We start from the raw sequence: 17,953 nt of genomic DNA, 5'->3' as shown, positions 1-17,953 counted from the left end.
GGTGTTGCCATCCGGTTTCACCAGTCCTCAGTCAAATCGTCCAACCCATGCTAGCATGGAAAGCGGACGTTAAACGATGATGATGATGATGATGATTCAGCGTGACACAGAACGACAAGGCTGACCCTTTGAATTACAGGCACAATAGAAACAGGAAGGAAGAGTGAGAGAAAGTTGCGGTGAAAGAGTACAGCAGGGTTCGCCACCATCCCCTGCTGGAACCTTGTGGAGCTTTAGGTGTTTTCGCTCCAAAAACACTCACAACACCCAATCTAGGTAAAATGTATATAGTTTCATTTTATTTTGGTTGAGTCCTTCTCATGCTACTCTGAATTTCATCTGTGCTCCTGCACATGAAACTCAGTGTAGCAAAAGACTGACTCAACCAAAATAAAATATTAGTCTCTCCTATTGATTTGACTTTCTTCCACACTAAACATCACACACACAGCGTTTGCTCAGTAGAACTTTAAAACAGTACATCGATAAAATGCAAACGAGTGGTAAATTAGGATTATAATTAGGACTACAATCATTATTAATCAATAAAATAGCTACCAGTCATATACTGAGGTTGATTCAATCAACTATTCTCTATTCTTCTTCATAAATTTATAGCAACGTTCCAATGTAAGAAATCCTTCCTATCAACAATTATTTGTGAAGACCAATGAGTCTATAGAGAGTAGTAGAGTTGGTTCTAATGTAATCTGTACTTGACTTAACATTTTTTTTTTATCCTGGAAGGATAAAAGGTAGTACATGAACATAGATCAACAGAACTAAAAGTGCACTCTGTTATTTCTGTCACTCTGCCACAATAATGAAAAACAATAAAGAGAAATCTTTATTTATAAGGTTTATAATAATTTAGATGATAGATTGAAGAGAACAACTTGTAAGCAGGTAAAAATCAGAACAGTACAATTTGCATAAGATTATCATCAAATTTTCAATGTTCCCCGCTGTTTGACAGTCTATGTTAATTTAAAATATATGACCTATTACATACAATAAAACTGTACAACTAAGAAAGTATTGGAAAAAAATCATTATATTACTTTAAATGAAAATGCTGTGGTCTTCAAAAAGATCTTTAAATATAAAGGTGATTTTCAATATTTTTATTTGCAGTGTGTGTGTGTGTGTATGTGAGGTTTATAATAAAACTAATGTTGATGTGAATGTAATTCTTGTTAAGAGACATGGAGCATTCAAATTGCACATGTTGGTAGGGTAACTTACTTTACAGAAAATATTCTTTCTCTTCTTTTTTTTTTTATTGACAGCAAAAGTAAAGTTCCTGATGAAAGAAGGGTATAGGCTGTCCAATATCCACAGGATGCTACAGGTTGTTTATAAAGATGATACCACTGACAAATATGCATGTGTATACATACATTATATATATAAATATATATATATAACCTTTTCCTCCTTTCCTCATATAGTGGATTGTACAAAACATGATATAGAACTATATGAGACTGGCTTAAAGTCTCTCTTAACTACCTCCACACATTTAAAAAAAAAAATTCTTTTCATAAAAGCACTATTCTGTTAGGAGCTTCAATGCAAGTTATTGGAAATTTAGTTAAAATACTTTAAAACCAAAATGAGTTTTTCTCACATTGACTAGCAACTCTGAAGTTCACTAAAATAAATCAACTAAGAAAAAAAATGATGTCCACAAAACTAGCAGATGAATAATCTTGGAGTAGATGAAAGAAATATTTCATAAATACGTATTGGAAGAGAACAATGTGTAGAAAATATTGTTTTGAAGGTCATACCAACAACAGTAATGGTATTTTAATTTTAAATATATATTTAAAGAAATACAAAGATAAGAAAGCAAATAAAAGATTTGGAGTGCAATTATTTTGGAATATTGGTTCAGCAAATAAAGAAAAACAACAACTTGAAATGAACAACATAAATAAAATTCAACAAAGAGTTATTTTTAAATTATACTTTTTCGTAAAATATCACTACTCAATTTTGAGCTTTGGAACAAACAAATATTAAAAATGAATCAGGAAAAAAAAATCATAAATATATTCACAATTACACCAAAAATGACAAGAAAAGAAGAAATAACTTTCATATTTTATTTACTTTTTCTCTTTGTTGGAAGATTTTAGAGATAAAATTCTGAACAGAAAAAGAAAATTAACTTTTATTTGTAGGTATCCAACAATATTATATCATACCACTGGTAAATGAAAATGGTTATTAGATTTGAGGAAATCTGGTACAACATCCAGAAACATCACAGAATTTACCAAGACAACATCGTTTAACATTTTATAAATCTGCAGACAAATAGATAATGGAGTGACATAAGCTGTCAGGAAAAGAATCGGTAACAGCTATTTCTTTCAAAGGATAGCTTCCTAAATTAGGAGATATGGATGAAATAAAAGGTTTTAGTGAAACTACACAAAACAATATCACACAAAACGTGGAAGTACTTGGTTTACAACATATTTTCAGGTTAATAAAAAAATATAAATTATAGGATACAGTAGGTTTTTGTTTGAGCAGCAGACAGTTGATAATGGCTATAGCAAGATTTTTTTAACCAATTCAAAGTCCATACACAACACTTACAGGGGGAGAGAAATAAAATAACAGGGAGAAGAAGAATAAAATAACAATAATAAAGTAAAGGGAAGATATGATAAAAGAAAGAAATGTATGTGACAGTGGTAGACTGAATATGTGTATGAATAGAAGGATATAAATTAACAGAGACTATGAAAAATTAACATGTCTATAGGAACTAAAACAAAGAAATCAGAATTACAAAATCAGCAAAGAATATAGTAAAGATGTAAAATCATAAGTTATTGTAATTTAATTGAAATAATACGGGGGTAGACAAAAGTAGGTATACAGTTGCTTGTGGCTGAAGCATTCACTTAACGTCCCCAGAAATAAAAAAAAAATAATAAAAAGGGGGCTTTCAATGAACTAGACATTTCCCACAGATCCCTCAGTTGACTTATGGATTGTTGGGGCAAAACAGAAATAGGAAAGGAACAGAACATTCCACTCGTATTTTAAGAAACTGTATACTTACTTTTGCCCACCCCCCTGTATAATCAACTTCTTACAAATCACATTTTATTGATAATTTTAATCTTCCCTTCATACATTAATTATGTATTTTGTTGAAATGAAATCTGCAATTTCAAAAACTCTTAACAGAAGCTAAACAATATAATAGTGATAATTATTTAATACTTCCCATGGGATTAATTTAAATATTGATTTAGTTTTAGATAAAATTTTGAAAAAATAAGAACAATTTGTCAAAATACTCATGATGAAACTTCACAGCCAATACAGAGAGAATATTTCTGTACTTCACACACAGGATGCTGTTTCTGGAGGAAGTAACACTAGAAGATGCTGTTATAACTTCTGATGGATATAACAGTTACAAATGTTGTTGAGCAATGGGGTATGCAGTCGAGGATTATTTAGTGGATACGCTGATTGCTCAGAAATTGATCTGGTATTATTTCTTTTATCATTATTTAGTGTTACATAAAATTAGATTGGGACTAAGTATGTATGATTTCTTGTAATATTTAACAAAGAATAAATAGTTATATTTGAGAGGAAGAATAGAGAAAAAGAGACAGGAAGAGAGGGAATTTCGGCTTGCTATTCACTTTTTTACACCACATTTTGAAGGTTGAGTATAAATGTATGCAAACAATGGGCATGAGAAGTTTGTTTTGAATGTTAGTGAAGTTCCAAATTTGTGTCAAAAGAAATCTAGATACAATGATGAACAGTGGAATATGAAAAACCAGAATGAAGATATGAAATGTAATTAACAATTATGGATGAGCCATTTCACTAATTCTGGAATTCAGTTAGTAAATAAGGACGTTTACAATTTATGTCTTGCAATCGAAGTGTTTGAAAAAAAAAAAAATTAAAACATCATTTCTGAATCACAATATAAACACTTAACTTTTTTTCAAATTCTTTACACAAGTCTGACAACCTCTCTCTCTCTCTCTCTCTCTCACACACACACTAGAAACTCAAAATACAAATTAGCAATGCCTTAATAGTCTTAAAGGCTAAAAGCCATCCCAGATCTTTCTCTTTAGAATTAAAGCTCTATTTTAAATTTGAAGACTATGATCCATGTCGTTAACCAGGAAAATGCAAAGATTCACTCATAAATTAAAAATTATCATTATCATAAACATACTTACTACTCAATATCTGACATTAAACCTTGATTACTTCTTACATACAAATTAAACTTTGTTTTTCTCTCTCTCATGCACCCAAACACTCCACCACACACACACACACACACACACACACACACAACGTAAGCAAATATATACACATACACTCGGTGCCAAGTAGTTGAAACAATGATCTGCAGCCATGTCATGGTACGTATGGCTGATTATGGAATCACAGATGTACCTTGATTAGCAATCTATCCAGGTTATCCCTGCATCATCTTTTCATTTGATAGTTGAGCAATGAAGCCTTGTGATTGCATAGTTTTAAGGATTCTCAAAGCTTTTTTGGCAGCAGCACTCTTTGCAATGCGATAATTCCGTCCGACACCATTATAAACACCTTTACCGGCAACTTTGACTGTAACTCGGATTTTACCATTAACTGTCCTCTCAGGTTTCCTGAAAAATATAATTCCTATTATCAGGAGTCTTGAAATAATGATTGTAGATTAAACACCAACCATACAATGTCATTCTAGAAATGTACAATCACATCATTGAAATCTCAAAGACATGAGATAATGCATGATTAATTCAAAGCAATGTGAACAAATAAGCATTACATCTCCCTCTACAATTTTTGATTGATTCTTTTTTGAAAAAATTGAATAAATTTTATCTCTTTTCAGGCATATGATGATAAAGTGCCAAGAAGAAAAAGAATGAAATTCACCCAACATCACAGTAAAATATAAATCCCCCACTCAAAAAAATAAATAACTAAAAATTTGACTTAATCTTTACAAATTTCACTGAGAGCAAAGACTTAAATATCATCATCATTCATTTAACGTCCGCTTTCCATGCTAGCATGGGTTGGACGATTTGACTGAGGACTGGCGAACCAGATGGCTGCACCAGGCTCCAATCTGATCTGGCAGAGTTTCTACAGCTGGATGTCCTTTCTAACACCAACCACTCCGAGAGTGTAGTGGGTGCTTTTACGTGCCACTGGCACAAGGACCAGTCAGTAAGGTCAAATTTTGGCACAAGGCCGGCAACTTTGGGGGAGAGGGTAAGTCGATTACACCAACCCCAGTGCTCAACTGGTACTTATTTTATCAATCCCGAAAAAATGAAAGACAAAGTGGACCTCAATGGAATTTGAACTCTGAACAAAGGACAGACAAAATGCTGCAAAGCATTTTTCCTGGCATGCAAAGGATTCTTATTTCTTTATTGCCCACAAGGGGCTAAACATAGAGGGGACAAACAAGGACAGACAAAGGTATTAAGTCGATTACATCAATCCCAGTGTGTAACTGGTACTTAAGTTATCGACCCTGAAAGGATGCAAAGGATTCTGCTAGCTCATTGCTTTTGAATATACAGTAATATATTCTTTTCTACTCTAGGCACAAGGCCCAAAATTCTTGGGGAGGGGGCCAGTCGATTAGATTGATTCTAGTACGCAACTGGTACTTAATTCATCAACCACGAAAGGATGAAAGGCAAAGTTGACCTCGCCGGAATTTGAACTCAGAACCTAAAGACAGACAAAATACCGCTAAGCATTTCGCCCGGCGTGTTAACGTTTCTGCCAGCTCGCTGCCTTTATACAGTAATATATTAGTAATGAAATTGAAATCTTAGGTTTTCGATGCTCCTTGCATTAAATATGTTAACTCTACCATATTTTAAATAACAAAATGTCCTGACCAAGTGAAGTTTTGTGATTCAGAAATCCAATATTATCCATAGTAATACTCACTCAAATTTAGCAGTTTCTGGTTCCAGTTCCAATAATTCTCGTACAGGTGACTTTGGAATACTTTTCAAATATTTCTCTGGAAGAAATGAAGAAAAATTTTCCAAATATTTTTTGATAGAAAAATGGAAGAATATTTTTCCTAAAAGTCAAATCCCATCAAAACCAATCTCCAGTACAGTGCGTTGTCCAGGGGTTTACAATGCTTTTAAAATGGCCCCTGTCTCTAATGTTGTTATCATTATTCTAAGTTCTCTTTTACAGTTGTAGTTCTTAAATCAACAAGTCTCAATTGGATTGAATCTGGAATATTGTATCTGACTTATTTTTCCTACCACACATCACTGACAGTTATTCTTAAGCACTCATTACAACTTCATAATATTTTAAACAAGCAAACCACAGGCAAAGATACAAACATGGTCAAGACGTTAAGAAATTCGCAATTATTGTCGTCTTTACTGTGAGACACCTGAGCAGATGCTTTCTATCCTAATTTATAATCAGCTTTGTTAGTGAAATTCGGTAGATGGAAACTGTCATCGTTTTAATGTCCACTTTTCCATGTTTGCATGGGTCAGACAAAATTTATTGGGGAAGATTTTCTATAGCCAAATTCCCTTCCTGTTGCCAACCCTCACCTGATTACAAGTAAGGAAATATTTCCCCATGGCCAGACATAATTTTACAGAAATTAGAAGTGAATGACATTCATTTATAGCTATTATGCAATGTCAAGACAAGGAGACACAAACATACACACACATGCAAAGAATCATACATACATAACATTTAATTTTCTATCCCAATTCAAAATATTTAATAAAGTTTTCTTACCAATTTGTGGCTTCATTATACGATAGTAAACTTTCCAGACCACATCTAAAGACCTGTTGCTGTCAAGATAGATAGCACCAGCAACAGACTCAAATATATCACCAAGTGCTTTGGGAATTTCCATTTCAACAACTTCTTCATCGGGACTTTCTTCTCCTTCATCTTGGAACTAATAAATTAGTGAAAAAAAAAATATATTAAAAAAATAAGGAGGAGGAGGAGGAGGAAATGTAAAGATTTGCTCATTGAAATTGAAAAATATGGCACCTCAAGGTAGTTCTGATACCAGTGATTGTAGGAACACAAGGAAATGATAAAGAACAAAAAAAGGAACCGACAATTATTTGAGAATAATACTTGGCTTGCCATCCTTGCATGTACCAACTTGATGATGATGATGATGATGATAAGAACAACAACAACAATTGTTTCTGATTTAAACACTACAGTTTTGAGTGGAGGGTCAGTTGGTACCAATGACCCCATATACTTGATTGGTACTTTGTTTTATTGACCCGGGAGGAATGAAAGGTAAAGTTGACCTCACCAGGATTTTGCTTCAGAATCAAAGAAGAAAAATTTGGGGAGAGGAGTGAAGAGAATTGTAGATTTCAGGACATGGAACGAGATGGTAATAATGCCAAAAGCAGAGGTCATTGTAAAGTGTTAATTCTTCACAGTGGTCAAGTGAAAATCTACAAGTTATAATAAAAGTCTGATCTTTGGTTTAGACATCATTAAAAAAATAATAAGTAGAAACCCATAAAATTTTGATAGGATTTACAAACTCCACAGTTAGGTACAGAGATCAGAGAATTAAAACAGGAATATCATTAAGAACACTTACTTCTTCATCAAAATCAATTTCATCTTCCTTTTCCTTTTGGCGAGCAACAAACCTTTCAATCACATTAAACAGTTCCGGAGATATGGCTTTGAAAAACTTATGGAAGTTCCATTTGACAGCTAATGCAGCAAAAATGTTGTTATTGACTAGAGCTGATCGCAGGTCAGTGAGAACCCCAGGAGAATAACGCTGAGAATCTTCGTAAAGATGGCGAGTGATCACGTAATCCAAAATTGCATCACCTAAAAATTCCAGACTAGTAAAAAAAAAAAAATCAAATAAATAAATTCATATTTTGTATTGTTTTATAAATTAAAAATCACAAGTCATTCATTATCATTATCATCTTCAACCTCTGGACACTACCATCTCAATCCCTAGTATTCATAGGGCCCATTACCTGGTTTCCATGAGGTATAAGTGACCAAGATCACAACGTCTCCACTGAAAGGAATACCAATCCATCACAGAGTTACTCGTTTAAAGCTGAGTGGACTGGAACCACATGAAACGAAGTGTTTTGCTCAAGAACTCAATGTACCACCTAGTCTGGGAATCAAACACGTGGTCTTGCAAGCATAAGTACAACGTCCAAACCACTAAGCCATGTGCCTTCACAAGTTATTGGCTCTGATTAATAATTATCAACTGTCCAATGCAATTTACAGGTGGTTTAGGCTAATTGATGATTTTCTCAGAACAGCTTGATGTATTGGTGAATAGTCAATGGCATTGGCGGGCATAAAGATTAAGTTGTAGCCAAGAAAACGTTAGCTGACATGGAAGACAGGAAGCCAGCTGAATATTGGAAAAGAGTTACATGTGCCATGATTTGTGCCGGGTATCAAAATGCAGACATCATGACTACTACTATGAACACAGAAGTAGCCTTCATCCCCTCCCTAAAATTACGAATAATACACTTCTAAAAAAATTTCAACATGACATGGCTGTATGGTAAGAAGTTTGCTTCTCAGTCACATGGTTCTGGGTTCAGTCCCACAGCATGGTACCTTGAGCAAGTATCTTCTACCATAGCCTTGGGCCGACCGAATTCTTGCAAGTGGATTTGGTAGATGGAAACTGAAAGAAGCCCATCGTATATATACAGGTGTGTGTATGTGCCTGTGTTTGTCCTCCACTACCACTTGACAACTGGTGCTGGTGTGTTTACATGCCAAACAGTTCAGAAAAAGGGACTGATAGAAAAGTACCAGGCTTTAGAATGAAAAAATAAGTACTGGGGGTCAATTAATTTGACTAAATATTTTTCGAGGGGGTGCCCCAACATGGCAGCAGTCAAATGACTGAACAAGACAAAAGATGAAAAATCTTATCAGTAAAGAGTAAGTTTTATCTGTGAACTTTGATTTTCCCCAAGAAATAAAACATATATCAATAAAAATAAAACATAAAATCAATAATAAGAACTAATATTAGTAGCTGTGTTAGTTTTTCAGAGATAAAAATCCATTAGCAATAGTTACAGTACTGGAAATTTTAACGCATGATAATTGATAAATACATTTTCTTGCAACTTCAAAGTCAACGACTCAAATACAAGTAAGAGTAGTTAAAAACATAATAATAATAATAGACTAGTCACTGAGGAAGATTACAAAGACATGCCATACACAGGGGGGTAAAAAAAAATACAATAATTGAATTTTTGTTAATATATTTAATGCAGTGAGTGAAATATCAACTCGAAATACTTATGGAGTGAGGTAAAAGACCATGTCCTGACACTTCATCATTATCTTCTCTCCTTCCCAGCTAAGGTAGACATGTATCTCTAATACAGCAAGACACTTGTTCCTATCGTGCTATCATACACTTGTTTCTCAACACCTTCCATAAGCCACCTCCCTCAATACTACAACCACAGCAATCAACTGTAAGAAAAAGTTTTCAGCTAAGAGCAGACGATTATATGTTATATAAAAATTAAAAAAAGCAGCTGAAAGCATCCCACACTCTGCAGTTTATCAGGCAATGAAAAAGCTAGCGGTAGATGAATGAGTTTAACTGAGACAAAGTAAAATAGGTGCTGAAGTGTTGTCGGGTCTGAGCATTTATCATGTCTTTGTCTGCCCTGCTTAAAAGAATTCCTTCATAGTCTCTGTGTAGCAAATCTGGTCAGTTTTTATAATGCTGGAGGGAGGACAGAAATTCTAATCAGTGATTAATATCTTTGTTTTGCTAATATTTAATGTTTTACTTGGACCTTCCTGTCAAATATGCAATCTGCTGCCACTAACATGTCAGTTCTACAAGTATCATGCAGATGCTACTCTGATCACATGGTTTCGAATTGTGTTCCAAGTCAATTAAAGAATTTCAAAAACAAAGGTAAACAGCCTGGCTGAAGATTACTGTATTTGATGGCAGATGCACATATTTTTTTTTCCAAAAAAAACCACCTTGCAAAGTTGTGCTTATATTACATGCCTTAATACACAGACAATTTTTTTATGTGAAGATGCACTGCTGAAATTGTGGCATGTATATATATCAAAGTGTTTTTATATCATTAAATACATTAATCTAAAGGAAATACCAACAATTGTAATTCCTAAAATTATTTCAAGTAAAATTTGGTTTATAAAATAGCAAAACATACCGCTGGTAGCAGTCAGTCACTGTATTGTAATGATACGATGCATGTGTGAAAGCTTGTAGTAGATAAGATCGATCAGAGAATTTGTAGCCAATCTCTTTCTCAAAAGTTTCATAGCCATCAAGTAAACGTTCAAGAACTTCTTCAGCATTAATTGTATGAGTAAGGAGTGGTGACAGAGGAGTTTCCAGCTCATCCAGTTGGTGTTCAGTGATATTCTAAATGAACAAAAATTAACCAATTAACTCAAGACAAGGCACGGTTTAAGTAAGAAAATGTTTAAATATGTTTATTAAAAAAAAATATTGAAGAACATAATTAAACAATCATCAAAATAATGATATAAATGTGAATAGAAATGTATCTGTAAGCATTACATACTTTGAATGAAGTATTGCCATCAAATTTGAAATAAAATTTAAATGAAATAAAGACATTATTGAGTTTAGGACTTTCTAGTCTTCGGTAATCATGCAGAGGACTCTCAAAAAAAGTATAGCTGAATAATTAATAATATTATTATGAAACATCAAAATTTTACAAAAAACATGGATAAAAAATAACCTAAACAGAAAATAATAGCAATATAATCTATAACAGGCATTTTTTTGTTGAGAGGAGAAAGTTGTCCTCAGACTAAAAACATGGCTTGAAATTACATTTATTTGAAATAGTGAAACAATTTTAAATTGTTTTAAATTTTAAATTTGAAGTCAAATTCTGTTAATACCAAATTTTGAATCATTAAAAGTGAAAGATGTTTATACATACATCATCATATTGCTCCTGCAAAATGTGCTTTTGAGGAAGCACTTTTAGACCAAGCCATGACATGAAAAGAAGAGCAGCTCTTTTCCCACAGCAAGTCAGATAGCAACCAATAAGAGCTTCAACACAGTCTGCTACACTTTTGTCTGGAATGCTATGAATTGTTTGCAAGCTATATGGAACAAGTGGCTTTTCATTTGTAGAACTACCACAACCACTGACACCATCTTGTTCTTGTGATTGTTTTAATTCTTCCAGTTCTTGGTTGAATTTCCATTGTTCTAAATTTGCTTTTCGTACATGACTTGGAATTTTGTCATTTTCAATGAAGTTCATCATGCCATTGTTTAGATTTGATGATAATTTTTCATTGTTAAAAGATGTCGATAGAATTTCTTCTTCAACCGATTCACTTCCACATTGATTTGCAGATGAACAAGGGTCCTGCTTGTTGCTGCTTGAAGAAATGTGAACTTTGTGTACGGGGCCGCGCCTACGATCTTCATTAATAACATAACCAGGTGGGAGCCAATTCTCATAAGGTTCAAATTTAGCTGAAACCATTCTCTCAGGAAGACCCTTTTTACGACCAAGACGATATAAATTATAATTGCTTACTTGTTTACTCCGTAGATAGCTTAACTTTCCTTCGTGGATACCTGGGTATTGACAGTAAAGGTAAACAGTGATAGCATATTTAAGAAAGGAATCGCCAATGGTTTCTAATCTCTCAAGGCTGAAAAAATCATTTGCATTTGACATGGTAAGCGCCTGCAAAATAATGCATGGACTTGGACCAATGTAACAACTCAGTTCAATATCAGTATCTAACAAGAGAGGTGGAGTGTTTGAAGACTGAGCAAGTTTCTCCTGAGCCTCAGCATAGCTGTAAACAAGGTTTGCATTGGTTGTGTCATCACATTGGCCATAGTCAGATATTTTAGACATATCTACTGCTGCTGACTGGCCACTGAATGTTGTTATATTTTGAAAGACATCGGTGTCGGAATTGTGTCTTGTATTATCACAGATGGCGTTATCATGAGAGGACAAAGGAGTGATGCATTTGTTTGTGTTAGAGAGGGGTACTTTTGCATCAATGGGGCAATTGCTTTGAATGACATTGATATTGTTGTTGTTGTTATTATTATGTATGACTATGGGTGGTGAAACAGCTTCAACATCTCTTTGGTCTCTATCATGTAAAGGTGCTGGAGCAGAGATATCTTGTACAGCTACCTCTGGTTGGTCAGTAGAGTCCTGAGTGTGGGAAACAGTTTGTCCAGTCTGACATGGAGTGATCTCTGAATCTGAGGATGTTTTGTCATCATCTGTTGGTGAAGAAGTAGACTGAGTACAATTAAATACAGACTGATTTGATGAATTAGAATGATTACACATTTGCTGCTCTGGTAGCGCTGATAATGAATGGGAAGTGGGTGTTGGTAATTGATGACTAGATGAAGAAACAGAGTCTGAAGATGTTGTTGATAAAGTTTTCTCCTGGGGAGGATTAAATGCTGTGGCAGTGGAATTAGAGTGTAGTGCAACACTATCTTTTGAATTGCTAGCTGTATATGAATTACATTGTTGGTCTTTATTTGAAGAGAAAGTGGTGGATGTACAAGTTTTTAAATTTTCCTCATTTCCTTTTGAGTTACTGCAAAGTTTTTCTTCCACATCTTTTACGGAATCCATGTTGCTATGGGCGATGGTTATGTTTGAAGAATGAAGACGAGCATTATTAAAATTATTTTTCAATTCTTTACAAGTTTCTACAATTGGAGGATAACCTGCTTGGTTATTAGAATTCTGCACAGAGGTTTTACACACAGGAGCTTTCTGTGGACTAAAAGTAGGAGATATGTTTTTCAATTCACTTTTATCACAGTTGCCATTAGAAAGCTTGTCACTATTGTCTTTATGATGGTCTTCGGAATCTGTAATTTCTACAATTTTTGTAGAACTCAGCATTTCAGACTTTGTTGACTTTGTTTGATAAAAGTCATCTATTTGGCCAAATGTCTTAGAAGCCTTCTTTTCTTTTCGAATTTGCTTATCCATTTGATGGAAAGCATTTCCTTCAGGATAGCTTCTGTTATCACAAATCAAACGAATATCAAGAGATTCTAGATCTTTCTTTAGAGTGTCATTCTGAAATTTAACATTAGACGGAACTTCGCTGGTTTCTTTAAAGGAATCAAGACTGTCTTTGGGATTCAAATCCTTTGCAATATCGAAAGTTATCTTAAAATCTATTTTACTGCCGTTAGGTATTCTACCAGAATTTTGCAGGTTAGTAAAAGGAGATTTTGAGAAAGACTTATTATTCTTTTCCTCTTTGAGTTTCTCCTCTTTAATGTTATCATTTGACCATTGTGCATCTTTTTCATGCTTTTTCTTATTTGTAAATTGTTGAGGTTGAAATTTCCTTTCTTCGCTGTTGTTTACAGAGCAGGATTTAAAATTGTTAAAATCTGAATGGTTATAACTTCTGCTAGATGAGGTACTAACGGAATCTTCTCTCCGCTCATAGTTGTTCTTTCCCGCTGCAGCATTAAGAGCCTCTTGAATTCTATTAGAATCCTTCAAAGGCCTGTTGCAGTCATCTTTATTGCAGCTTTTATGTAGAGATTCTGTTGAATTGCTCTTTATAAAAGGCTTTTTATAGTTTAATTTCTTGCACTCAACATTATTTACCATTTCTCTTACTGGCATTTCTTTGATATCTTTCTGATTTTCTGAATCATTTTTTATTAATTCATTGTTTTCTTTAGCATCTTTAAATACAAGCTTGTTACTATAACTTGCAGCAGTCTTTGACAAAGATGTGCAGGTTCCATTTTCCTTGGCTTTTGTAACCTTCATCTCACTTTCAGTTTTATTATCAATAATCTTTTCTGGATTGGTTTCAAAACCAAAATCAAGTTTAGGAAAGTGAAAGCCTTTTGGAATTTCAATGACACCAATTTTGGTTCCTTGGGCAACTTTGACACGAATCTCTTCAGCAATCAAAAGATAGTTTATTCTGTAAAGAATAGCAGGAAGACACACAGCTTTACGCCACAGAGAAGCAGGGAAGATATGAACCACACACAATTCTGGAATCAAGATTTGTTTTTGTTGTAAGTTTTCTCGACGGGCTTTCTTGGTTTCTGCACTGCTGGTTGGCAAAGCGATGCCTTTTTGATTCATGTAACGTGGAGTTAATAAATTCAGACGTGCAGAAGTATGGTCAACATCCAATAAAGGTTGTTCCAAGTTAGTGATATGAAGACCGTATTTTTTAGAGTAATACTCATTAAATGTCCTATAAAGCTCAGGAGAAGGAAACGGGCTGTTTGGATTCAGGTCGTATTTGATCTCAGCAACATAGAAATGCTGTGGTTGATCCATGTTGCGATACGAAGGCATCACAACTGCATCTTCGAAGTCTTCAGTGCAAAACTTAAATTTCTCTCTTTTTGAATCATATATATCAGGATGATTTCTGCTGAAGGAAAACTGGACTTCATTCACAAAATTCCAGTTAATATGATGTCCACTGTCATCTATATACAACATAAAAGTACATAAGCATGTAGAAAAAAAATATTTTCATTCAACTGATTTTGTTTTAATAAATTTTTTAAAGAAACAATGATGTATATAATATTTAAGCATTGCTTCTCTTAAATCAAAGAAGCTGAATATAAAATTTTATAATATCCACTAATTTTAGGTGAATAAATGCTCAGCCCACTTGCACAAAGAAAATTTCCAGTATATTTATATTTAACCATTTTTATTACTACATAAGTAGATGTCTGAAGCAGTGAAGGAAAGCATACAAGCTCTGAAAGACATTTGAACTTGTATAGGCTTGTCACTGCAGTCTGTCTGGAGACAAACTGCAGTGACAAGCCCTCACAAGTTCAAATATCACTCAAACATATTTGAACTGGTGGCAAGTATACTTGAACTGGTCTTAAGTTTATATAGTTTTGCATTTTCATTTGCTAATCTTGTTTCAAATTCTAAATGTGCAAGATCTTGGCACAGACAGTACTGAGACATGATCCAAACACAACCATTTAATCTGAAATCAATTACTATTCAACAGCAATTTGGATAAATTTTAATAATTAATATCTTTTGAAATAAAACATTTTAGATGGTAATTTAATTTCTCATTTAAAACCTTGTTAAAAGTCAGCTCTAAATTTATTCTAAATCCAATCAGAGATTTTATAACCTCACTACTTACAATTAGAACACATACATATATACATATACACTCATACACATACAGAAAGGAGACATAGTGTGAAATGTAATGCATGTAAGTCTCCTTAGAATAAAAGTGAAACCTCACATAAATACAACTGCTTCTTATTTTCCAGTTCAAACGAAATAAGATAGTTACAAAAGAAAAATACAAACCTTCTATCAAAGGTACTATAAGATAACCGACTTTTGCTTCGTCAGGCATAAAGTCAATAGGATCCTTCTCCAGTCGAAGTACTGTGCTGAACACAAATCGATGAAAAATTGTCAGCTTATTCAGCTGACTTTCATTTATTGATACGTTTGACTCAACCATATCAAGAGATACAGTTACCTCTCCAGAACGAGTATATACTGGAAAACATGGAACCTGTTGAGAGAAATTGTCCCAAAATTATTCATACAGATTTATGATTGATTTCAAATGTTGGCATAACCCAGCAATTTAGGGGTGGGGTAACCTACGTGCTCTACTGGTACTTTTTTTATCAACACCGAAAGGATGAAAGGTAAAGTCGACCATGGCAGAATTTGAACTCGGAACACCTTATTCATTAATTTACACAAATCATAATGGAAAACTTTTGTTCTACCCCTGCCCGAAATTTGGTGGCGGATGTCCTGAAATATCACAGCACATTGTATCATAATATGGTACTGGGCGTATTGTAGGAGAATGGTGAAGCGTGTGCAACAGCTTTGACTGCATGGTCACATGTTCGTTTCCATGGTGAGAAGTTGTATGTTTAAATTAATTTAAAATTCCTAAACTAAAACTAATTTCTTTTTACAATAATTTTTTTCTTCTTACAATATCATCCTATAACTTTGATCCTAATTTGTTTTCAAAACTAATAATAAAGTGGTTCATTGTATGATGAGGTTATCGAACATTTTATGTCTCAAAAATGAATAAAACTTACATATAAGTAATTTAAGTAAGTAAAATTATATGGTTTCTTATTTTTCAGTGTGTGCAACATAAGAAAAATACACATAAAAAGCACCATTTGAGTGTGGCTGATGCCAGTTCCACATGACTGGCACCCATACTGGTGGCACAGAAAAAGCACCATTCGAGCATGACCAATGCCAGTGCTGCCTGACTAGCTTCCATGCCAGTGGCATGTAAAAGCACCCACTTCACTCTCAGAGTGGTTGGTGTTAGGACGGGTATCTGGCTGTAGAAACTCTGCCAGATCAGACTGGAGCCTGGTGCAGCCTCCTGGCTGGTCAAACTGTCCAACCCATGCTGGTATGGAAAGCAGATGTTAAATGATGATGATGATGATGTTAAGTACTAGAGTCAATGTAATCAACTAGCTCCTCCCCACCAAAATTTCAGGCCTTGTGCTTATAGTAGAAAGCATTGTTATTATTATTATTATTATTTACCTGAGGAATGTTTTTCAAGGACAAGATTCCAAACCCTCTTGGTGTGTTTTCTGGAACATAGATCTTCCTTCCACGTGTATTTTGCTCTTCTGTGATAGGTCCAGTCAGTACCATATGAATATTATATAAGCAACAAAGCTGGTTAGTATCAACATGGTTGTTAATCAGAGCATCTGCAGCCTATAAAGAACAAAAAACAAAAAAATCCTCCATTGAGTTAACTTTATGTTAAATACGTCAGATAGGAAAAGAGACATTACATATGTCAGATAGGAAACGAGAATCCAACAAGAAAAAAAGTCTGAACAAGACAGGCATGATTCAACAAATAAACAATTATAAGTAGGGCTGGAGAAATAATTTCATTTCTCAAAAGATCTATATTGATAAACACCTAGGACATAGGGGGCTGTATATATTATTTTATATACTATTAGGACAATTCATTCTTGTTTTTGTGAGTGAATGAAGCAGACAGGTGTTTAACCTGTCAGCATTCAGGTTTCTTTGTCAAATCTGTTGCTTGTTTATTCAGATTGCTTTGAATTAATCATACATTATCAAGTAGCTTAGTGATTTCAATGGTATGTTTGCATATTTTTAGAATGACATTGTAGGGGAGGTGTGAGAAGCTGGATCTGATCAGTTTTAACATATAAAACAAGTAGAATATTTCGACTGGATTAAATGTTAAAGGGTTAATCCTTTAGCGTTCAGATTACTCTTTCGAATGTAATTCTTATTTTATTTATTCCCATTGTTTCCAATGAATCATTTATTATCTTGTAACTTTGAAATTTTGATGACATGATTGTATCTTTTTATAAGGTAGGTGTGAGAGGCAGGATCAGGCCAGTTTGAACATAAAACAGGTAGAATATTTGGGCAGAATATGGCCGGATTAAAAGATAAAGGGATAAAGCTTAATGTATGTTTCTTTGTTCAGGTGCAGGTGTGGCTGTGTGGTAAGAAGTTTGCTTCCCAACCAGATGTGCTGTGCAATAGGACTGAACCTAAGACCACATGGTTCGGAAGCAAGCTTTTCAACCACACAGCCATGCCTATGCTTGTACACAATTGTACTTTTTACTCTTTTACTTGTTTCAGTCATTTGACTGTGGCCATGCTGGAGCACCACCTTTAGTTGAGCAAATCGACCCCAGGACTTATTCTTTGTAAGCCTAGTACTTATTCTATCATCTCTTTTGCCGAACCGCTAAGTTACGGGT

General features: G+C 34.1%; 1 protein-coding gene across 2 annotated transcripts in view; it reads right to left on the bottom strand.

Annotated features, from left to right (window-relative positions):
- Window positions 1–2,097: 2,097 nt before the first annotated feature.
- Window positions 2,098–17,953, bottom strand: part of LOC106877164 (endoribonuclease Dicer) — a 27,698-nt gene continuing 11,842 nt past the window's right edge. For both annotated transcript variants that reach the window (XM_014925987.2, XM_014925988.2), the window contains exons 12-19: window positions 16,725–16,904; window positions 15,486–15,699; window positions 11,067–14,614; window positions 10,299–10,513; window positions 7,676–7,931; window positions 6,829–6,997; window positions 5,995–6,070; window positions 2,098–4,682 (exon numbers count right to left, since the gene is read on the bottom strand). In XM_014925987.2, coding sequence (XP_014781473.1) covers window positions 4,487–4,682; window positions 5,995–6,070; window positions 6,829–6,997; window positions 7,676–7,931; window positions 10,299–10,513; window positions 11,067–14,614; window positions 15,486–15,699; window positions 16,725–16,904 — 4,854 coding nt within the window. In that variant the 3' untranslated portion in view covers window positions 2,098–4,486. The remainder of the gene's footprint in view (window positions 4,683–5,994; window positions 6,071–6,828; window positions 6,998–7,675; window positions 7,932–10,298; window positions 10,514–11,066; window positions 14,615–15,485; window positions 15,700–16,724; window positions 16,905–17,953) is intronic.

This window comes from Octopus bimaculoides, chromosome 11, assembly GCF_001194135.2.
Source record: "Octopus bimaculoides isolate UCB-OBI-ISO-001 chromosome 11, ASM119413v2, whole genome shotgun sequence".
Classification (NCBI taxonomy): Eukaryota; Metazoa; Mollusca; class Cephalopoda; order Octopoda; family Octopodidae; genus Octopus; species Octopus bimaculoides.
This window is presented reverse-complemented; position numbering and strand designations above follow the sequence as displayed.